Below are 24,549 nucleotides of genomic sequence, written 5' to 3'. Positions count from 1 at the left end.
ACGTTCACTCCCAGTTTTCAATTGCTGCACAATGCTGGAATCCATCCCTGCTACCAAGAGTTTGTTCTTTGGCATTGTGTCCAAGATTTATTTCCCACATTGCTGCTCTTTTGGCACTACAAATCTTCTTCCAGAGGCAGCTGTGGGTGCCCAGCCTGGGTGAATTGTCCAGGTAATGGATTCCTGTGGAGGGAAGAAAAGTGATCTGTAGGTGTTGTGAGCACATGGGTATTCAGTGAATTTATTGGAGACAGTAAAGATGTTTTAGGACTGTAATGGTGATAGTAGCCGTCAGAATGATGTGCTGATACCAAGAGGGAATGAACTTGGCAGTAAAGTTGCTCTGTTGCACTGGCAAGGTGAATTACAAGCAGAGCATGGTGGGCTTTGCTGGCTCCTCGGTTCGTGTCTGTTAAGTCTTGGAGAGAAACCTTCCTCTTGAGGAAACAAAAAGCCAGACTAGCAGAAGTGTAAAGCAGAGTTGAAATCTGGAACAGGCCCCGTGTGTTCAAGAAAGATTAATTTAGTCTGGAACAAGCAAGGAGAAAATTTTAGTGAGCAGGGGAAGGGACTCTCTCCTGCAAAAGGGTTTTTAATTAGTTTGGCTCCTTTCAACCTAAAAGAGCAGTGTTTGGTCCTAATTTTCTGGAACTCTTTCTTGTTTTCATGCTGAAACATTATTTCATTAAAAAATCCTCAACATGGAACTAGCTCTGGGAACAGGAATTAGAGCCCAGGTCTCCACAACCCAACAAGTCTTTCTGGCACTATGAGTCCTGATTTATTTTTGCACAGTTTTAATTTTAGCAGTAGACATGAATAGTGCCTCTTTTTCCCCCCCCCCGCCATTACTGACATTTTCCATCAGTTGAATATACCAATGGAAAAATACATAATCTAGAAAAAACACTTCTATGTAGGATTGATATGAATGCTTGTGTGTATATATATGTATATATATATATATATATATATATATATACTTTTTAAACATTCATTTTCTGGCAATTAGAAAAAATATAAAAGTCACATAGCTGTTTTGCTTATTATAGTGACAGATGGGTATGAATGTAATAAGCAAAATATTTTTTTTTTTTTTCAGGAGAAGCCTTTTTGATGTCAGGACGGATTTATCTCTTTGCTTGCTCTTTAACTATGTATTGTGGTGTAGTCCACAGTAAATACATTGTGTTTCTGTGATTTCTTCTTGCTTTTGTGCTACTTCTGTTGTTTTAAATCATGTCTGCTTCTAGTTCTCATAAGCAGCAGAAGTAATAGATGATGAGCCTACAGTGACTTTGGTTAGATTGCATTTCTGTTAGATATTTTTTAGTGACTGTATCTCTTCTTTTTCTCCAGCGTCTGCAAATGCCTCTGATAATTAGCATTGTATGCTTTCTATTCTATAATTTTTTGTTTATATAGCACAATATGTGAGCATATCTTCACTGTCCAAAAAGTGGACATTTCCAAACCATCCTTAATCATGGAAGATGAGCTTGGAATCTCTTAAACAAAAGTTATTGTGTTTTTCTGGTTTTTTTTAATACCAGCAAAGAAATTTGCCCAGGTATAGTCTGAATGAATGGATGGATGAGAAAATTATCATATCAAAATTTTATAAATTAGGGAAGAAAGTCAAAATGATTCCTCATTTTTGAAATTGAGGGTGGTTTTTTTGAGGTTAAAGACAAACTGAGCTCCTGTATTTTAAGCGTTTTAACATCTACAATGAAATATAAAGCCCTCAAGATTTTCCCTTTTTCTTTCTTCTCATATGCATAAATACTTCTGAGCAGTTCTCTGAGCTATTTCTCTTATAAATTTCAATATAAATTTCCTGTTTCTATAGCTAACAATGTTCTTTGCACATCTGTCTTTGTTTTTTTCAATAATTTCATTTTGGCTTCATCCCTAAATTGCAAGACAATTACAGTAGGTACCGTTTCAACAAATACAGCAGATTTTTAAATGTGTCTGTTGTTGATTCAGCTTTCAAAAGTGTCTAGTTCAGTGACAACAAAGTGGAACAAACTGGTTTTCTGTATGCATTTTGTTTCTGTAATTTGCTCCTGGTGAATGCCAGAATCAGTGACAGTGGATCCATAGTTTTTCAGAAATCCTTATCTGTTTTTCCACCTTACCTTGTTTAATTTTTTTTGGTGACCCATGAGAAAGCAAAGAGGAAAGTGAGGCCAGTGATTTCTGGTGACAAATGTGAGCAGTATTGCTACACTGAGTGGTGTGTTGCGTAGTAATTGGAAAATAATTTCAGGCTGTTAAAGCCCTAATTATAAAGGTCCCAGATGGACTCTAAGCATCTCCAGTTGCAATTGGATTAAATGAGAAAAAAAACCCAACTTCTAAAGAAATTAAGATGTTTGAAAACATGACTCTTTATAAAAAAAATAATTTAGCTATTTGTCAAATTGTCTGTGTAATTGCTCAGGAGTATATAAATAACCATGCTTCAAATCTGAGAATAAACAGTTTATTCTGATGGTGCAAAACTTCATTCCCAATTCCAGTTGTTTTGAACTGATGATCTAAATCAACTGTGATAGTCTGTATCTCTCAGAAGCAGGTTTTAAAATGCCTGGGAAACACTGGTCTCACTAGTGGTCAAAGGAAGTTACTTATCCAACATCCTGTAGACCTGACTTGAGATTTCAGACTATTATATATGTCATGGAGCTCCTCTGTGTGTAACTGGGCAGGAATTTAAAAAAATTATAAATACTAGGTGAAAACAGTAGTGTGAGTAATGTATGAAAGCTATTTTCATAGTTCTTTTGTGCCACTGTGATAAAGAATTATTTATGTTCTTCAGTGCTTAAAATTCTTGTTAGACCCCAAATTGATCCCAGCAAATTAATATCTTGTTGATCTAAATGTTGCTACTGCACCAACAGGGAGACTCAAAATCCAGTGTGAAGTCTGGGGTATGTAAAGCCTTTTTCCAGAAGCTGTCCACTTCAAATCAGTGACCCAAGACTGAAATGCATTGTGAATCAAATGTAGAGGCACATGGTGTATATTTTATTTTAATTGCTCCAAAAAATTCAGCGTCACACCACAGCCTCCACAGTACACAAAGGGTGGGGAATAGTTAATCAAGTATGACTCATGTCAAACTACTGGAGGTGAACAGGATGTTGTGGGGCCAGTCCTGTGCCTTTGGCTGCAATATGAGGTTCACTATTCCATGAATAGAGTTTTTTCTCATTAGAAGTGACACAAGAAAATAGCACAAAGATTGTGTCAAAGTGACTCGCACAATTGTGGCCATGCATAATGATTAAAACCTACTGAAAATTCAATAAAATTTGTCTTTATGCATTGAAAATTTTTTCCAGATATGTGTTCAGGTATCTTTCCCTTTGATGTCTGCTCAGCAGAAATAGAGATTATACTTTCCTTCCAAGGAGCTGATGGTCTCTTATGTGGTAGAGAACTCAATCTGGCCTGGATCTAATTTTCATTCATCTACATTTTAGCCCTGGTAACAGGAAGAAAATGACATTATTTGAGAGCCTACAGTATGAGAGTGGCAGATCTATGACTAGCAATTTAATAACATTTGAATAAGGTTTGTACAGTGTTTCATGTCTTCAAATTTTCTAGTGAAGCTGAGGAGAGCAGCTGCATGGTCTGTAATTATATAGCAAGTAATAAGTACTTTTTTTTTTTTTTTAGGAAGTGAAGAGATTTTCAATTACAAGTCAGAATTTATGACACACTATAATAACTGTTTAAACCTTTTATACAGAAGAAGTTAGCAGTGCCAGCTCTTCGGGAGAGTGAGGTTAGCTCAGCAAATGTATTTTTCAGTTGCCTTAAAAATGACTGAGTTGCAATCACATAGGCCTTTTTTTGCATTCCAGCCCAGAACAGCTGTTTTAGCTCAGTAAATACATCTTTAATGAAATTACAACCTGCTCTTTTAAGTTGCATTTACAGGCACTGTCTGATTAGATGGATATTGTTCTGGAGATGAAAAGGGGCAACTGCACCAACAGAGAGAGGTATTTGTTTTATGTGCCACCCACACAATGGGAGTGTGGGCAGAAAAACCAAGAGTGATGCTTCAGAAGGAAAGTGGTGTGTAGTTTGCACAAGGTGTATTGCTAAGTGTTAAGAGATTGTAGGTTATTAAATGAAGCAGAGTTGTAACGCTCAGCAGTGAAAATCATAAACAGCACAGTAAGCTTTCTTATTTGCTGGAGATTAGGAATGTTCATTGAAAATTATTTGGGAATGAGCATTCTTAAAGCACAGAGTTAATATATTGTAAGATATGTGTTAGGTGCAACAGCACAAGCCCGTGTAGGTGTTAGTTTTGCTATGTTTTTAACACTGACTTTTTTTTAATGCATATGCATAGTCTGGGCAGAAATGCTGTCTGTCACACTTCTGATAGAGCTGAATGAAAAAGCACACCTATAATTTCTCTGCTTTCCTCCATGGTTTCTCATGAGCCCAAAACTAGGAGTATAACACGACATTTTAAAAATATCTCACGGTCTTCCGGATGAAAATCTTTGAAATGGATTTAAACACAACTGACAGCAAACCTAATGAACTAAGAAAAGCTGGATTTTTTAAGAGGAGATCCAAAAAGAGCCTGATAGCCTGAGAAATTTTGCATTTTTATTTCTCCATTGTGCTGGGTTGACCCTGGCTGGATGTCAAGTGTCTCCCAAAGCCTTTCTGTTATTCCCTTCCCAGCTGGACAGGGGGCAGAAAATATAATGAAAGGCTCATGGGTCAAGATATGAATGAGGAGATCACTCATCAGTTAGTGTCAGGGGCAAAACAGACTCAAGCTGGAGAAAAATTAGTTCAATTTTTTACCCATCTAATCAGAAAAGGAAAATGAGGAATAGAACCAAATCTTAAAAACAGCCTCCTCCCACCTTTTTCCTTGGCAGGGAAAGGGGCTTGTGGTCAGTTCATCACACCTTGTCTCTGCCACTGCTTCCTCCTCAGGGAGAGGAATTTGTGCCTGTGCCCTGGAGTTCCTCCTTCCCTCCTTCTTCATGACCTTGATGTCTGCAGAGCTGTTGCTCTCTCATGAGAGCTTTGGTGGGCACCTTGCACCTACCCACCACATCATGACCACAGGATGAGGCTCTGTAAGCAAGAGACACAGTGATTTTTAAGAATAAACAGTGGTGCTCTGTAATTTCATTAATATTCTGTGGATAGGATATTGAGGTATTTAACTCCAGCCCCCTCTAGATACAACCAAGGGGAGAATGACCTTTCAATGAAATATGAGTTAATAACACTACAGCACTGCATGCTTTCTTTGAGCTAATATCTGTGCAACAAAATGCAGTCTAATGTGTATTGAAAATTAATTAAAGAGTGTGTTTTAGTAATGTAATGAATATAATCTTTGGTTACATCAGCAAATTTCTATTGCAATTAATAACAATTAACGGTTTTAAATGAAGGGTCTGGGGAAAAGGATGTTTTTCATATTAGCTATATCATATGTACTATTTGTCATCTCTGGTTAGATCCTGTATGATTTGCATGCCCATCTTTTTTTTTCCTTAAGCTAAAGCATTAAAGAGAGATTAGTCCCTTTATGACGAGCATAGGGGGAAGATTGGATGTTCTTAATAGCTTGTCAAAAAGAGACAGTGAAAGAAAGAGGTTTAGCATGGTATTTGTATGCTTGCATATATCTGGAGGCATGAGAGGAGGTTTGCAGAGGATGTTGCTGTTGATGTCTGGCACAGAGGGAGCTGCTCTGTAACTTCCAGAGTCTGTGGGGCACGAGTGAACACTGGCAGATCTCAGGCAAGTGCAGCATAAGCATCTTTTCAGCTGTTATGTTGAACCATGTGAGGAAACTTCTGTAAAATCAGATGCCATTTAGAGATAGAGACGTGGTGAGAGGTAAAATAGATGCAGGGGTTGGTTAATGTTTGTGTATATAGCATCAAGATGATGTACCCCAATGATCGTGGGGTGCCCCCTCGTGTGGCACTTTTGGTTGAGTATCCCTTTTCTCTGATTGCTATTTTGCCTGACACTGATCCCTTCCTGCTCTGCAAGTGGAAATATATTCCTTAGAGTTGTATGAGGAGTACATGCCCAAGTGAATGTGTAAATGACAGCATTTTTTTACATTTTAAATCCCTCAAAACTTGACATTGAGTAAAGTCCTATAATTGCATCGTCCCACAGTTACCCCAGGGGTTTATAGTCTAACCCAGGAGCTGCCTGCCATTCCATTTGTCTGAAGTATTAAATGCTGTGAGCAAAAGCGGTAGATGTGTGCCTCTGCTAGACTGATCAGCAGAGAAACAGTTAATAACGTTGACATTTAAATTGGCTTCATGTTAAGTGTCAGTTCTCACCACAGAGCTGAAGAAGAGCTATTGTTTCAGCCAGTCTGTTTGCAGATTCATGGAAATACTCTCCAGTTGCTTACATAAGGGTCAAGGTTGGAAAAATAGCTTTACAACTCCATGGACAGCAGCCATAAAGGAATTGTGTCAACTAGCACTCCTGCCTGCATGTTTTCTCTTTATGCTGTGTGAACTCTTGGTGATCTATGAAGCGATCACTGACACTGCACTAGAAACAGTATTGTCACAAGAGAATGTTGTTATTTCTTTTTATTCTTTCTTATTCTGCAGCCTAAAATAGTTAAATTTCAGAGCACTAATGAAGTCACTAGAAGAGTTCAGAAACAAAATTTAATGCCAGTTGTTGTAGCCTCAAACATGGGTTTATCTGAATTTTCCACTCGCAGCAGAAGGCTGCAGTAAAAAATAGTCTTGCAGGAAGAGGACACAGTGAAATTTAATGCAGAATTTCATTCAAAATACTCCTACTAATGCTTAAAGTATACTCCATAAAAGCTTAGTAACCATATGGTTTGTATACTATATTTATAAATTTTAGAATATTAAAGTAGCCTTCTTTCTATCAGTTTAATTACCATCAAAATCATAGAATTAAAAAGTAAAGATCATTTACTGTGCATTTTTTTTCCATGAAAGACTCAGGAAAACAGAGAGGATGAAGCTCTTAGATATATTCAAGTGGGAGTAAGATTCAAGAGCTCTAACTACTGATGCTACTGGAATGTCTGGCCTGCAGGGATTTCTTCTCCTTTAACACATTCCATCTCTTTATGGGATGCAAAACTTGTCATCTAAGCTAAAAACAAATTAACTTACCCTGTCATTGAAAACACTTTCATGGTAAAGTTTTAAGCCTAAAAATTATTTCAAGTTCCTATCAGTAAGTTCTGTGTTGGTAATTGCTTAACTAGCAAAATGTTAAGAATATGACTTCTTCATAACTTCATAAGAATATGAAATGTTAAGAATAAGAACTTTTTAAGAATATGACTTCTGGCTCAACTGCAGTACTGAAGGCACTTTCATTACAACATTAACATGACTTCATCTTTAATTGCCACTTCAAGGTTAGTTACTGATTCAAAATACAGATTAGGAAATATTTCATTTCTCTGACAAGTTTATAGTAATCTTCCATGTGCTTTAGGCAAATAATAATAAATAGGCAAACACAAATTTAGTTTATCTCAAACTATTCATGAGCTGCATGCTCATGTTAAAAAAATGCATCAAGCCAAGTTTAGTGGGTGCATGATGCCAGTCTGGGCTCACATCTTCTTACTTTGTTCCAGTTCATGCAGTAACATTTCAATTTTTCAAAAGCTGAAATGGATCAAAAAACCAAATTATTTCAAAACCAAATAACTCTGAGCATCAAGGGTGCTTTTCTAAGAGATGGATGTATGACATAGGCATTAATAATATAAATCTCCCTGAGTGCCTGACAAATGTGTCTCATGTGTGAGGGAAAGGACTACTCCTGGTGATGGGGGATAGGTCTCCATGCCAAGTGATTACAAAGTCTCTTAGATCATACTTCCACCAAAGCTCCAGTTTCTGAAATGTGGAGCTCTGTCTGGAACTAAAATCAAATCAGAAGCCCATTTGGGGTAATTATCATGTGGTAATTCCCTATGAGTATAATTCCATGTGCAAAGGGAGATGTAAAGGATCTCTGCATAAGTTTAGATAGGATTTACTGAGTCACTGATTCCCAGACATATGTTTTGTTCTTAACTGCTGCTTGTTTCCAAATTATTTCAAAGAGAACCAAAAATCAGTCTCAATTTGCTTCCTTGGTTCTCTTCTGAGCACATGGCTCCTGATTTTGTAAGACACTATGCACTTTTGTGTTCAGTCACACCTGTCTGTTTGCATGTCAGAGCAGTGCTGTGGAGTGTAATGCTTCCAGATAATTTGGAAAACACTATTTCCTTGGAAACAGGTATGGTTTCCCAATGTTGGCCCAGTAACTGTAACAGCTGTACACATATTTTATGAGACTTAGACCACTTTGTTGAATGCCTTGCTTTATAACACAGTGCAATGTGGGTTTCTGTTGTATATTATTGCAATTGAGAATGTCTACTCTATCAGATAGAAATAATCTGCTGATCACAACCCATAAGAGGTTTTGGACTGAAGCAGAACCTGAGTCAGCATAATTGAGGAAAAATCACAATAGTGAATAGCAGCTTGTGTCACACAACTCTTTTTCCTCGTTTGTTGTATAGAGTAAGGAACTATGGAATATAGAAACCCTTTTATATGACAGCTTGCAAACATGCATCACACAAAGAAATTCAAAGTAATATAGCATATTCAAAGTAATATAGCATTGTCTTCTACCTTTCTCTGGCATGAATGGCAGAGCTAAAAAATAAAAGGATATCTGGACATGTAGATGTGAGGAGTAGCCATGCTGTCAGCACCTTGGAGATAGCTCCCTGGTAGCTCAATTTATCATGGCTCTGAGCACTGTCTTAGAGCCACCCAGCAAACAGCAGCTTTTGATTTCAGGGGCACCACAGAGTAATTTGTGACCAGTGCACACAAATATATCCATAACTGTCACTGATTTATGTTTTCTTAGAGGAATAAACCTGACACTCCCATATCTTTCCCCAGAAAGCTGTTACCCATGTATGTTTGGGCTTCTTTTTTCTTCCACTTATCAGTGAATGGGATGGAAGTGAAAATAACTCAGCTGGTGTCAGATATGCATTGCCAGTGGGCATGGAGGCTCTCCCTTCTGCTGCTGGATCACACAAGGCTGAAGCAGGTAACAGCTCACACTTCCCATCTCGCTGCAGCTTCCCTCTGGCTCCCTCCATCTGGCACAGGGATGCAGGAGCCAGTGAAAAGCTGTGGCACTGTGCTGGGAGCTGAAGTGCCAGCACCACAAAACAGAAGTGGAGACAGAAGCTTAAGCGTCCTTAACTACCTCCTGTTTACCCTGGTTTTGGCCAGTAGCATCTCTCTATTTGGCCTCCCTAATCATGGATGTTGTGAGCAATCTTGAAGCTTTGTGCGTGTTCTGCAAAATAGTCTGGCAAACAGGCAAAAGAAAATACAGTAAAGTCATTTGTGTGCCATCTCTTTAAAAAAAAAAAGGCAAGCTTATAATGTGTACATACAAAGATTCTAATTTATTATCTAATATTTTTTATTTAGAAGAATGTTTTAGATTAAAATATATACCTTGTATAAATTGATGCAAATTTTTTAACAGTCTTTAACACTTTAGATGTGACTTTTTCCTCTTGCAATATCCCTTTAGCAAGAAATAAAACTTCTTGAGTTGGGTATCTTGAGTTCACAAAGCATTCTGTGAAGTTTAAAATGCACCACTAAAGCAAGTACATCCTTGTATTCCCAGCTAGGCTGCTTGGATATTTAGGAAGGAAATTACCCCAGCTGCAGCTGTGGTTTTGCTATCTGTGCATGTTAAAAACAAAAGAGGTGCATTTTTTTTTTTTATACATAGCTGCATGCACATTTTTGAAAATATGGAAACCAGGGTTTCTGCAAAACACTGTGAAAATTTTATATCAAATGCAAAAAACCCCAAATATTATTGTTAAATATCTCTAACTTCCGTAATTTTTTCTCTCTTTATTTTTTTATTTGATAATCATGAGGAAGATTGATGGCTGAGTGTGAACAGATACACTTCCAAATGTGGGGAAAAAAATTCCAACTGTGACAAAACCAGTTCAATTCAAGTTTATTCTTAGATGTTTAAGTTAACACATGAATTCAACCTCAGTACATTAATTTGCGATACTTAAAAATAGTTAATGTGTTTTGTTTTATTTGCTATTTGGCTGAGCAGATGGTAATGGTTTTGACACAAATCAGTTTTTTATTTTTCTTCTTTTCTTTTCTTGAAAAAGACAAGGCTCTTTTTCCCACTTTGTCACAGCTGGTTACCAATCAATCTCAATTCACAGTACAGTGATGATAGCACATGTTGTTCAGGGGCCAAATCTGATTGGGTTGCATTTTCAGCAGTGTTTCATATCAAAAAAAAATTGTGTCTGTATGGCAGTGACTGTCAGCACACTATTGTACAACTGTCATTAATCAGAACTAGCAACAATGAACGTATTCATATGTGCCAGGACTGCCAGATTTCACTCAAAATCACCCAATTTCTATTAGAATTTCCTCACCAGCAGTGTTTTCTCATGTGCCTCTTGTTTCTCTTTCTTCTTTCCTTGCCTGTCCCCTGCCAGCCGCTTCCTTTTCGCTTAATTAAAGGCAGACCTGCTCTATTACTTGTAGAACAGAAATTATGTAAGGTGGTGCCCAAAAGTGGCTGGTTTGTATCTGGCACAGACTGCCTGGCTGTTTGAAAGACCTCTCCCAGCTCAGCCTGATGGCTGAAGTCTAAGCTGAACCGAAAGGTTAAGCACCTCTGAATGTTTAACAAAGAGAAGTACTTAAAATCAATTAGATGTCCATAAACACGTGAAACTGATGTCTGACACCCTCTGGTTTTAGCTCAATGCTGCATTAATTGGCTAGGAGTCAGCAATATTTGGGCAATGTGTCACAAGTTGTTTCTTGACACTGCACATATTTTGAAGACATGGCCTTCTTCGTGTACTGGCAGCGTTAAGGAGCAATTTAACCACTGCACCCTGGTTTTCTGCCATTCCATTGTCAGTCCGAGAGCCTGGTTAACACTCTCTGTGATTGGTATTAGCAGAGAGGACCCTGATCCTCATTCCAAGTGTTCAGAAGCACTAATCCAGATGAGAGTGGACTTCCACAGAAAATGAGGTGAAAACGTCTTGCTTTGGGGATTTGAGGCCCTGGGACAGAGAGGAGACAAGGCACTGCCCAAGTCTGCAGGTGGATGCTTGACAAATTCAAAAGACCTTCAGTCTCCATACCTTGTTGTTTTGTTTGTGCTGCTGTGGGTCAGGCTAAAAGCCAGTTTCCCTCCTTTCTCCTTCCTGTCTGCTTCATGTGCCAAAGCTCCTCACTGAGCTGTGGTGACTTCTGGGGACAGTGCTGGTGGAGCAGATGACTGACGGGCAGCATATCAGTACTGCAGGACAGCAGATGGTTCTGACACCCCACGGGTCCATCCACACATGGATCTAATTGCTGGATGGCACGTTCTGTCAGGGTGGTCCAAAAGCATGGGAGAGATGAACCTGTCCTTGCTGCAATTGTGAACTGGACCATGACGGTGACATGTTTACGCCACCCTCCGCTTGGTGACCCAAGTGGGAGCTGGCTGTTGCCACCACCCAGCGTCCTGGCATGCCATGCAGCTGGCTCCTCCACCCAGCAGCCTTGGCACAGTGTGCAGGATTGGCAGGTGCAGGGATAAAGGCTGCCGGAGCCTCGGAGGCAGCTGGCTGGCATGCCGGCACCAGCACATCCCTGACAGGAAGCAGAGTGAGTCAGCTGCAGCCCACAGCACGCTGCAGCTCCCTGTCCCAGCCTGCCTGCATCCCAGTTCAGGCAGCATCTCTCTCAGATACAGCCTTGCTGCCTGCCTGTTTTGCTCTCAGCAGCATTAAGTGAAACACAGGGATGTTATCTGTTCTGTGAAGAAAAACCCCATCAACTGTTGCCCAGCTTTATAGCCCTGATTCTGATATCCAATTCATATTTATATTACAACTGATCTTAGTTTCCTCATCATACAGGAGCTGAATACAAATTTGTATTTTCAGCCTCCTAGAGCTGGCCCCATGTCAAGAAAATAAGCATTTGCTCTTGTCTGCAACTCTGCAATCACCAAAGACAAATAACTGCTCCATCGTTGTAGGATAATGTTGTCATTTTCTTGAGGTTTTTAAGGGGGACAATTTGCCCTTTCTGTCTTATGAAAACAGTGATTTTTATTTGCCATTGACTAATGCAGCACAGCATGCAAAATGACATAATTTGTGAGCAGTCTAGAGGAAATGTTCTTTAGCTGCATGTGGCTGTTGAATGTAGTTGTAATAGATGTGGAGCTCTCCAGAAGGTGCATATTAAGTTCTCTAACATCATACCTGCCCCCTCACCACTACCAATGGCACTATGCTGGCAAAAAAAATTCTTCCTGTAAGTTTCTAAAGTTTGCCATGACATCTATTTACTTATTTTTCCCCTTGGTATATCTGTTTTTAATCAGTTAAATCTGAGGTACTGCATTTACATACAATTAAATGTAACTCCCATAGAAATAGCTATTATATGTGTTTATGTTAACTCTAACAGAATGGTTAGCCTCACATTCATCTTTATTAAATTATTTCTTGCTAATTGATAGAATGGACCTACTGAATAGAGAAAGGAGTTTTGGTGAGTGTGAAAAGATTTCTTGACTGCTCTTAGTTCTTGGAATTGCTAGGAATGCTCTAATTGATGTTGTGAGCTTTAGTTAGACCTAATAGGAATTTAAATGTTTCACCATATGGGATCTTTGAGCTAAGATGCTTTGAAGTCTGTTAGCACACGGTGCTCTCTCTACAAACCTATACTAAAGGAATCAATAGCACTGTATGTTATGTACACAAAAAAAGTTATGTTTCACGTTCCCAAAGGATCTAAAAACGCTCACAGAGCCTGACAACATTCATCTGACTTGTTGCATTGCGTCCTTATTTATCCAAACATTTAAGGGTGCTTCTCCATATGATTTCAGTGTGTTTCCTGTACAAGTCTATAAGGCCTTTCCTGCATAACAAAAAGAAAGTAAATGAGTCCTTCTAAAATTATGTCATGACTGTGTATACAGTAAGAATTAGTACTGACCCCTCCTGAAGCCTAGATCTGTCTTTAGTTTCATGTTCCTGTTTCACTGATACATGTGAATCTGAAGTCAAGTCTAGATTGAAGGTGATTAATGTATCCTATCAAGAAGAGATGTTGTTGAAAATAATTTAACAAAATAATATTTAAAGGGTAAAGTATCTATGCTGATAACCAGCGTTTTCCTGATTTGGCAACCAAAGATATTTTATACAACGTGTAGTCTCCTGCTGACTTTAATGAGCATTGGATCAGAGCCTAAAAAAGTTTGTTAAGCATGACTTCTGCAGATAATAACAATTTAGCTGAAAATATTTTTTCTGGATATAATCAGTCTAAATGCCTTGAGATTAAATGTTCACTACATACTGGAGTATGTTGCATTAAGCAAGTTTTATACATCCTCATGTATAAAAGTTTTAGTATTTTTTCAGCAGTAGAAACAAAGAAATGGGCAAAGCACAATTGATTTTTTTCCAAGTTTTTTTTAAGAAAGAGAAAATGTCATTGTCCACCCTTATTGAATTGTTTTGTTGTATTTCTGTGAAATTGATAAATCTGCTTTAATGTGCCTCTTCAATAAATGTCACCTTCCAGAGCTTGAATATATTTTTTATTGTTTGCAATTGGGTAGTGTGAGATTCTTCCAACATGCTCACCTTTCCCTAGGGAATTGCTGCTGTAGGGAAAAACTGTATATAAAAGGAAATTTCCAAATCAGCAAAAGGTAAAACGTGTAGCTCGCACAGTTAAAGGCATGATAAACCTGAGCTGTCATGTATTGATAACTGATGTCTGATACCTTAATTTTATCTTATTGCTCTAGATCAAGGACAAAGTGAATGCTGTTATTAATAAAGCCCTAATACTGAACATAGCAATACTAATTTTATGTAAAGTTTCTAACTAATGCAGAGCGCAATAAAAATGTCACGGAGATTAATGCTTCGTGGAATTATCTAATGCTGGATAATAATTTATCTTCCCAAGCTGGCTCCAAGATAGATTCAGGCTGGCATTTTCCAGGTGATAGCTTTTGTCCGTTTCTGCTGCCCACAAAAGGAGTTTTCACTCTCTTGCTGTGACACAGGTACGACATCAAGGACGACTACACGCTGCGCATCAAGAAAGCCGCGAGCAGCGACGAGGGAACCTACACCTGCATCGCCGAGAACCGCGTGGGGAAGGTGGAGGCCTCTGCCACGCTCACCGTGCGAGGTGAGTGCTCCCTCAGGGCAGCCTCTGTGTCCCGCAGGGGTAATTGCTTTCTGATGAGATGGGCCACATCCTCCCCTGCCTTTGTTCGGGCTCCACACACCCTTTGCTGCCGCACTGGTTTACGGCACAGGTGAAATCCTGGTCCTGTTGATATCTGTGCGAAATTTTAATTGATTTCAGCGGGATAGGATCACCCTGCAGTTAAAGTCCTGTCCCAGTGTGTTTTTATTGAAGAGCAGATGCGTATATGCATAAGCAAGCACTACATAACCATGGGCATAGACATGAATATGTGAGCCATCAGCTCAGGCTATTAGTCACGTTTCTTTCTCTAAGAACTATAACAAGTAGACTAACTATATTTATTAATGACAAACATAATACAGATAATATTATTATGGGATTAGCTGTGCCATAATTAAGCTCTCTACCACTACCCTTTATCCAAAAAATAAACCATAGCCAAAGGAAAGAGAATATCCTAATTAAATTGTGTAAGTATTACAAGGTAAAGACTAATTATTCCCTCCTAAAATATTTGTGGTCTCTAGTATCCACTCACTGTTTGTGTGCTGCTCTTTGATTTGGTAAGGAGGTTTTAAGGCTTGTGGAATAATGAGTGCCCAAAATACCTTTTGTGACAGTACATATAGACATGCTAAAGATTATGGGGAGAGAAAAAGTTTGTAAGCTAATACTTCTATTTGAGTAAATAGAATATGATGGTTATTACTTCATTCCAAAAGATAAGCAGCAATTTGGCACAATGGATATCAGGCAGACACTATTTCACAGTTTAGTGGTGCATGCTGACAGTTTTCAGTAGAGCTGTGAAAGGTTAATAAAAACATTTTTAGCTTTATCTGTCCTCCTCTTTTCATACACATTAAATCAAATGTTCAAAGTCTCAATGGATTGCTTTATTAGAACTGGGGTCAACTGACCCAAGAGGCCAGCTTCCATTTCCATCCATTTAATGCATGGACACAGTTCAGTTTAATTTGCTGAATTCAAAGGAAAAAAAAAAAAGCCACTGAGTGGCTTTGTAGGGTAGTATGTAACAAAGAAAAGAGAACATTGTGATAATCTGTTGAAATATTACCTCAGTGTTCACTTTAGACTGTAAGTGACAATATGGCTCTTCCCATTTTGAGTTGAAGAAATAGGGGTGTAAGAGATTGTTCTTCCCTTTTGTAATATGGGAAAATTAGTCACCACAGCCAACTCCCAGAAACAGTCTCACTCTGTTCCTTTGTCACAGGCACTATTGCAGTGTCCAGTTATTCTAGTAACCAATTCCTGGCTTTTAAACACTCCTAGAACTGTATCCACTCTGCACATTACTGGAGCAAGCCTTTTGGATTTGCTACCCTGACTTTTAATGTAAACAATAGCTAGAACCCAGCAAAAAAATCCTTTGAGATCACTGAAGCTTGAACTCAATGAAATAAAAGGGAAAAAAACTCAAGGAAATGTGTAATTTAATCAATTTTCCCCCAGTAAAAGCATGTTTTCATTATCTTGTGTATTTTTCCCTCTGGGTTTGTCATTTACAGTACAATACATAATGTTTATTCAGTACAAAGAAGGCCATGATATAAGAACCATTTTATATGTTCAGAGTATGGCAGAAAATTAAAAAAACAAGAAATTCATTGGCGAAAGCTGTTACTCTGAATTTCGTGAAAACAAAGGACTGGGATATCTCCCATTAACTTTAAAAGGGTGATGAACAATGGGCTTCTTAATTAAGAATAGCCTTAATTGTGAATTCTTAATGAACACTGTTGTCTGACACTGGTTTTACCATGTCATGTAAAGGAGTAAAACCACTTAGCATTTAAAAATTTACTTTGAGCTTGTCTTGGACCTTGCAGGTGTCATGCAGTTCCACCTGCACACCTGACAACAACCATGTAATCCTTAGCTCCCTCATTCTCAGCTCCACCTTCTGAAACCAGAGAAGGGGGATGCAGTCAGGAAAGTTGCATTACACTGTCACAAACAACAGCAGAACCTGAGTTCTGTGGCCCAGACTCCATGTTCTGTCTTGGAAAGATGTGTATTTTATATTCTGCAGAAGGAGGAATATGTCCATAATTCTGGAAGCCAAAAAATGTTCCATCAGAGGATGGGTGAGAATGGCAGCAGACTAGACAAAGTTAAATGAAATGGGGACAGAGCTATGGAAAGGCTGAGAACTAAGAAGACCCTAGCAAGCTCTGTTACTTCTGAATTTGCATGTCTTACATTTGGCCCTAGCCTGCCCATAAGTGCACAGGGCTGGTAATCTTCTTAAAAATAAGTTTAAAAGAAAAAATCGTGCCGTTGCCCAGAAATATGTAATTATTACTGCTGATAAAATAAGGAAAGCTTTGCCTACACGGATGCAACCTGGAGTCAGTTTTATGTCCAAATTTTCAGCTCTTCTGAAAGAGATGTCTGTATTTTATTAGCAGAGGGACTGACAGCTCTCTTCCCCAGCACACGTATAATGAAGGGCTGTTCTATAACCAAGAAATCACTTGTTGCAGCGGCAACTTTCAATCTCTGTATCAGCCTGAAACAGTATTAACCTGTCAATCATTTAACAGCATTTTTTTAGGAAGTAGAAGTTACCTAAGCAGTGATTTGGGAGGTTCTGGGGTTGAAGTCCCTGTGGCCATTTCAGCCCATTTGTTATATTTTCATCAGCACTGTCAGTGATGAAAAAGCACTGTGCTGTAAGCTTTCATGCCCATTATTGAATAAGAAAAACTGTCCTGGGCTTTCTGTAGCCCTTACTGTTGTACTGACTGGTCATGTTTAAAATTCATTTGGTATTTGACTCAGAAAGCAAATGCCTTGCATGACATTAGGCAGCGTGAGACTTAAAATGATGTGTTCATTGGGATCTCAAAGTTTGTGCTAATGCAATGCAATTTTTCTTTTATCAGGCATTTACAATTATACTTGATGATGGCATGCGAAGATAATAAAAATGTTTCTCAGAGAATGGTTCCAGTCAGCTGTGCTCAAGTAAATGGGATGATAGTGGCACGTGACTAAGCAATAACAGCAGTGAACATTTGACTTAGGCTGCCATTTGAGGGGTTAGCAATCATGGTAGTATCCATAGGAGAAAGTAACATTACACGTCATGCATTCTGACAGATATTCTTTTCTTTTTTTAATTTCCTTTTTATGTTCTCACTACACCATTGTAATGTCAACAGCTCGCCCCGTTGGTAAGTAACCATCCTTCTATCCATTTTGGCATGGCTTCATGCAGTGCTTCATCTTTTCATTTGCAGCAGCATTTCACTGGCTGGAATGAGCAGCCAGAGCTTAACAGCTGTACCTGTCTAACACCAGGCAAGCGGTTTTGTGTGCCAAAGTGCTTTTCCCAAACGTTGTATTTCCTGCTGTGTCGTGTACAAGCACATTTGCCAAATCACCAGCGAGTCCCGGTCGGTGAAACCGGGTGGGAGTGCCGATACCGAGCCGCAATCACCCATTTAGATGTTTCTGTTGGTCTGGTTTGGGCCTGGTGTGAAAGCCACTGAAATCAGCAGAAAGGGTTTTGTTGTCTTTGGTGAGCTTCTCCCAGGCCCTAAACAATCAGCTCATCCTGCTTTTCCTGCACAGCAGAAAAAGCACAGGCTTTGCATGTCCCGTCTTTCTTGTATCGTATCGTTCCAAGAGCTCTGAAATGAAGAAGTCCTGAAGTTGAGGAGGGGATGGAGTAGATTTCTGTGCTTGCTGAGGGAGTTCATCACTGATTTCTGCCCTTGGGTGCATTTTGGAGTGCACTGTATAGGATGCAGGCTGTTTTCAATAACAAGTCCTAAGGAAGACAACCTCTAGGTTTGAAATCTCTCCAATGAAAATTTTATTATTTCCTGTGCCTTTGAAATTCTGTAAATGCATAAAAATCTTACTGAGGATAATGGAAAATTTGTAACTGTCAGTAACTGAAATTCACTTCTAGTGTTCAGAAATATCCCAAACGTACAATTCAATTTTCTTTCATGAATATTTACTCTGTGCCTATAAGGATTTAGTTTAATGAGCTGCATTGCTCCTCTGATATTTGTAGTTTGTATTTAAATGTATCTTTTAGAATAATAATATGGTAACTCTGCTTTTTTTGGATTAGTGTAAAAAGTGAGTACTGGTGTTTATGGAGCCTGATGAGGAGTTCAGTCTATATTTACCTAGTCAAAACTTTTGTTAGATATGTGTTTGACTGAAGTTTAGGAGTTTAAATTCATCTCAGCTCTTCACTGTTCTAAGTTTGGAGGAAGAAAGATTGGAGTAATTTAAAGATAAAATCCAGGTTAGGCCTCTGCTTCCAGTGCTAGGGTGATCCCATATTATTAACTTGCTTGAACTGACATCCATGGAACTAAGCCAAATACCTCCACAGTCACAGCATGGCTTATCCACACCTGGAGAATTCCCTGTTCAGAATAGAAATTTAGTCTTCTCCATTTGGGATTTTGATAGCAAGCCTTAAACCCAAATCACTACTGTGTTGTTTTGGCATTAGGCTCGTTCTCAAGGAATTCACTCCCAGGAGCTGCAGAAGTGTAAAACTGCAGCAAACTCAGGAGAAAATTCACCTGTGCTTATAAAATGTGGTGTGAATTTAATGTGCTTCTTCATTTACTAAGAAATGCCAAAAGATTACAAGTTGCTTGTAGATAATTTTTTTTTTACTTTACTGACTCTTGAAAGACAGGCAAGGAAAAAAAATCGTGAAATGAAGACTATTTCAAGCTCTGTGAAAACTACATAAAATAAATGACTGGAGATTCACAAGAAAATGATAGGTTTCAGCAATGCTGATAGTGTCTCATTTCAGAGCACTGATTCTTTTTCAAATTTTTTCAGACCATTGAGTCATTCCTGATTCCATCTTCAAAGCTTATATAGCAGGTCTTGGTCTCAAGTTACTTTATGTCCCAGTATATGATTGTGTGATCATGCGGGGGTCAATTCCACATATTTCCTGCCTAGGGTATTTTATGTTGTTGAAAGAGAGCAACAGAAATACAATAAATTTATTCTTCTACAGAATTTATTTAGGAAACTGAAATTAGAATGGTTGATCTTGAAATAATTACTATATGGGCATATGGTCCTTATCAAATTATTTAATTTAGTGATTATCTTTGTGAATTTTGAAAGGAGTGTTGAGTAAAAAAGTCTAATCCTGAAGATGTTTCACACAGAACCCCCATACAAGTGTATGTAGGGATTGCTGTGTATAAGCAGATCAGAGTCAGTCACTTTTATCTGATCCTGTACTTGTAGAAAGACAGTGATAGTGTGTACCTGTATTGGGTATTTTGCTTAAGTACCTCAAATAAAACTAATTTCTGCAGTTCACAGCTATGTTTCATTTAAGCCTAGGCAAAGAAGGTTGCTACCCATCCTGTTTTTTTAAAAAAATTTAAAGTCTGGTAACACAAACCAAAGCAATTTTCCTCTCCACCAAGAATCCCAAGTAGTCTTCTGTTAAAATTGTCATTTAACAAGCACAGGGAGTCAAATCCTGTAGCATCTTTTTGTTAAGGAATTTAACTGTAATGCAGAGCAAAAATACCTCTCCTTCCCTAAAGGAAGCTAAAGAAAACATGGCTTTGTGTAATTAGCTCACAGCTGTCTAGGAGGATGACATTTTAACAGAAGTCTATTTGTATATTTATGTATATGCTAGCAGGGGAGCACTTAGAAGTTTAATTTTTTTCATGACTCCACAGAGTTATCTAGGTACTTCCATCTTCCATCACTGCCTCCGATTCAATGTTTTGTCTTTATTAGGTTTTAAATCAGACCAAACTTTTTTTTTTCCAATGAAGAGTGGAGAAATATATTTTTAATTATTTAGATTTGTATTAATTGTTGCAGACAGAATAATCTTTATTTTCTCATCAGTTTTTGCCTGTTTCAAATATTTGTATTCTGTCAGGTATGATATTTTCATTCTAATTTCAGCTTGAATGGAAAATTTAGGAGTGGGATTACCAATGACCATCTTGATTCAAGCACTTATTAACAAATGGTTCATACTACACAGATGAAATGGGGTATGGTGCTGCCTGAGGTGGGGGGCAGCTGGTGAATTTAGAAGCTCTGTGCCAGATTACACATCATGTTTAAATTTGCTGATAGGAATAAATGTGTTGCCTGTTTCTAAAATAGATTATTTATAACCTTTTGAAAAGATTTCTGACAGGATTTACAACAGATGGGTTTGGGAAACGAGATATTTATCCCTATTTAGACCATTTCTGTGGTTGTTTCACTCATTAGGTAGATTTTCCAGATGAGCAAGTTAGAATTCTCTCATTTTTGCATTCTGCTGTTTTTCTTATGGCAGTTGGGCAGGAGAATAGAAGCACAATAGTTGGGAAGAACCCAAAATTTTCAGTCCCCTCTTTTCAAAGGCAGTTGCTTTACTGCTTTGAGATGGAGGAGCTTCAAATGGAATATCTGTGAAGATCTGTCTGATATCCTAGTTACTTTTTTATTAATAATAGTTATTTTTTATTAATAATACCAAAAGTCAGTCAGGTGACCAAGTACCACTCAGTTTGCAAAATAATTTCAACTAAGTCCAAGTGAAAATACAGTTCTTTGTAGGTCAGTTGCTTTGCAGTAAGTCAAGTTTACTTAATTTTTTGTCATGTGTTGTGGCACATATTTCCAAAAAGAAAAGACTTGCAGCAAATGCCTGGATTTTTTTGCCACCAGGATAGAAGTGAAGTATTTGAACTTAGCTAAGGGACTAAAGGGAGACTAAGTACAAAACCTAAACTCTGGCATGATGGTGAAGAGACAATTAAAACACCTGCCATGAATTTTCCAAATTTCCCATTAGTTAAATGCAGTCTGTTGGCATTTAAGTGCAAAATGACTGTATGATGCATTTCAATCTGCACTGGGAAGTTTTCATTACATAAATCAGCGTGGCATGACTTAATGGTCTGTTAAGAGTGGTGCAGCATGAAAAACAATACAAAGGGCTGTATTTTACAGAAAGTTGTATTGGGTTTTGTGACATTGCTCAGATAGTTCAGATTGGTAAGTGAGAAAGAATTCTCTTTATTCTTCTTCATTCTGACTCTTGAAGATAAATCTATATACAGTGAATGCTTTTATTTTTGTTACATTCATGAACATATCACCTTCACCTGAGACACTGAGGATTTATAAAATATCAGTAATGTGGACTGGTGTGTGACAGAGAGATGAGATCATGCTTGGTGCTACAATGCCATCTTTCAGTGGCAGAAATCTCAAATTTATCTCAAAATGAGCTCTCTTGCCTGTCTGGTACCATTTTGAGAAATTTTTTGGGAGAGGGTAAGGACAACAGTGGACACTGGGATTTTTGGACTTGTTAAATAAAAGAGTAAGACATCATTATTTTTTAAAAAGTCAGAAACTCTTCAGATTTAAAGGTTGTTATAGAATGAAATTCAGATTGCTTTTTATGCCAGTAAGAGAATAAAATATGGAGCTGACATGTTACAATTTTTTGTAGCCTATAAATGCCACTCTAAAAATCTTCAATTTCTTAGCATCTCTATATGGCCTTAAGTTCAATCACTGAAGTACAGGAAGTGATCAAGAGTCCCATTATTTTATTTTTTTTTTTTAATTGCTGAGCTCTAGCTTGGGGAAGTTTTAGGAAGTTTAATGCATAACTTTTATTTTTTAACTTTCAAAGTTTCTCAGATCAGTGGGAATTGTTTTCCTATTCCTTTGGCTTCTCAGTTCTGAGTATACCCATAAGCCTTTGAAGATTAGTGTATAAAAAAGGTCTGTTGATGTGTTGCTCTCCCCAAGCTTTTCCCTTCCCTTCAGTAAAAGGAGTAATTGGTTGCCTTTCCTTCAAGAGGAACGTGGAAATCAATACATTAATCTATTCACTTCTCCCTTTACTTTCTTTGCTCTATTGCTGCCAGCCAATTTACAGCTTGGATGTGATCTCAGTATTACTCAACAGCAAAACTACTGTGTTCCCTATTCCTTCAGTGTTAACATTGTCAGTCAGAATAAATAGTCATTTTTCTTCCTCTCTCCTTTTTCTCCTTTCGTTTAACAGTGTCCCAAATTGAGCAGAGTATCTCCTTTCAGCTTCTTTATTCTCAAGGGTGAACAAACCAGGAATTTGTCACCTTCCACACTGTATATGTAGCCTGTGAGCCTGTCTGGGTTCTTTACCCTTCTCATCAACTCCTTAGCCCTTCTCTGCAGCATGTGAGTTTATGTCTCTTTGAAGGAGCTAACCAGATTACACTCATTATTGTGATGAAATCCTACTGTATCAGCAAGAGCTGTACTTTTCCTTTTTAAACATATTGACGACAAACCATCCTCCTGTCTCCCCTGAAAAGAGGAATCAAGGCATATTGCATGACTTTTTGTTGGCATAATCTGTTTTGTTTGGTAAACTCAGTAAGAGCAGCACCAGCCATCCCCTGAGGGTACAGTTTTAAAAAAATCAAGCAGGCTAAAGTGTTAAGATTCTAGAAGAGCACCTCTTTTCTATGTGATCTGAGCAAAAGCTATGTCCTGAATCTCAGGCACTTGGGAAAAAGCAAAAACATTACAAAGCATTGTCTAAATTAGAGCAAGTCCTGACTAATGGAAGTTATTGGGCAGAACCATTGCTCCCTTCCTTTATGTGCAACAAAACTAAATGAAAAACTTTCTAGATGGGATTTTTCAGTAGCATCTGTAAAATTCCAGGGCTGCTTAAAAGAGGTGATTGGAGAAGGTATAAAATAAAATAGAGCTGTATGACTGGATAAGAATAGGGTACAGTCTAATGCTGGGATAAAATTAGGACTGATATTTAAACTGAATATTTAAATGCACTGTAAAACAAAGAGGAGGAGGAACCCAGGAAAAGTGCTGTTTCTGAAGTCAGAGCACTGAAAAACAGGTTGGGAAGTGGAAAGTAGATACCTTTCTTTTTGGCTATGTAGGAGGCAGACTTGAAATTTTTTAATAGTTATTCTCAGTGTATTTTTTAATTGACATTAGTCCTAGGGAAGAATGAAGAAAAAATCTTTTTCCCCACCATGCAGATTTATCCCACTTCATTCTTTTGGGTCATGCAAGGATAAAAGAGAGATTCTGTGTATCAAAATATTTAGGACAGTAAGCAGTTTTTATTTATTGATTCTCTAGACTTCTCTCACCTCTTGCAAAGAAGGAAAAAATGCTTATGCTTCCATGCTTTAAGAGATTATCTGCTTCAGTGTTTCAGAGCAACTGAAGGGTAAAAATGTTGTTATATGTGAAATTCAGAACCTGAATTTAAATGGAAAATTAGAACAATTAGCATGAAAGGAGGTTTAACATTCTCAAATGATCAAAGTGTGCTCTTTTCACAATGCTGTGTTTACTCATGGTTCATCTGAAAACAGCAACAAACCAGAACAAAAGGAGTTTCTCAGTTTCCATGAGACAACAGCGCTGTGAAGGACACTTACAGAAGAACCGGTCCTGCTAATAATTCCCCCTGCTCTCTCCCTCTTGCTCTGATTCTTCTTCCCCAGCGTTTCCTCTCCTTCAACCTGCCAGAAGTTCTCCCCACTTGTGCTTCTGCCTTTGTGTGTTTGACCTGTTGTTGCAGGACACATGAGAGCTAATTTGGAGGCAGTGTCAGTGTTAAAGGTGGTGTCCAAGCCATGGATTATCCATGCTTCCCTAGGTTATGGAAAGCTGCTTTCCAAAAGACTCCAAACTGAGCATCCCCCACATGTGATTTTAAAATAATATAATGGGTGTAGCAAAGGGCTTCATAAATCTCTTGTTATCCCCACAACCTACCCATTCTTCATTTTTGTGATTTCTTCCTGAAGAAGAAATCATGGAGAGAACACTATAAATGGACAAGCAAGAAGACATAGTTTAAAAAAACCAAACAAACCAACAAAACAAAACAAAAATAATCTACCAAATGAGATTTGTGCATCTGTTTCAAAGGCTACTGCTGTCATACAGCCTAGGGAATGGCAGAATAAGAGAGGAGACTCATTTTCCAGGTAACTCAGTTGTAACTTGAGTGTTAAAAAGTTACTGCCTTCCCTGTGTGTGAGCACACCTAATCATTGGAGCACAATAAGATTGAGATATCTTTTATCTTTAAAGAGAATTATTATCCTTAGCTTCCATTAGT

General features: G+C 38.1%; 1 protein-coding gene across 1 annotated transcript in view; it reads left to right on the top strand.

Annotated features, from left to right (window-relative positions):
* Positions 1-24,549, top strand: part of ROBO2 (roundabout guidance receptor 2) — a 433,355-nt gene that overhangs the window by 300,389 nt on the left and 108,417 nt on the right. The window contains exons 6-7 of the mRNA XM_059493583.1: positions 14,239-14,366; positions 17,582-17,593. Coding sequence (XP_059349566.1) covers positions 14,239-14,366; positions 17,582-17,593 — 140 coding nt within the window. The remainder of the gene's footprint in view (positions 1-14,238; positions 14,367-17,581; positions 17,594-24,549) is intronic.

This window comes from Ammospiza nelsoni, chromosome 2, assembly GCF_027579445.1.
Source record: "Ammospiza nelsoni isolate bAmmNel1 chromosome 2, bAmmNel1.pri, whole genome shotgun sequence".
NCBI classification, from domain to species: Eukaryota; Metazoa; Chordata; class Aves; order Passeriformes; family Passerellidae; genus Ammospiza; species Ammospiza nelsoni.
This window is presented reverse-complemented; position numbering and strand designations above follow the sequence as displayed.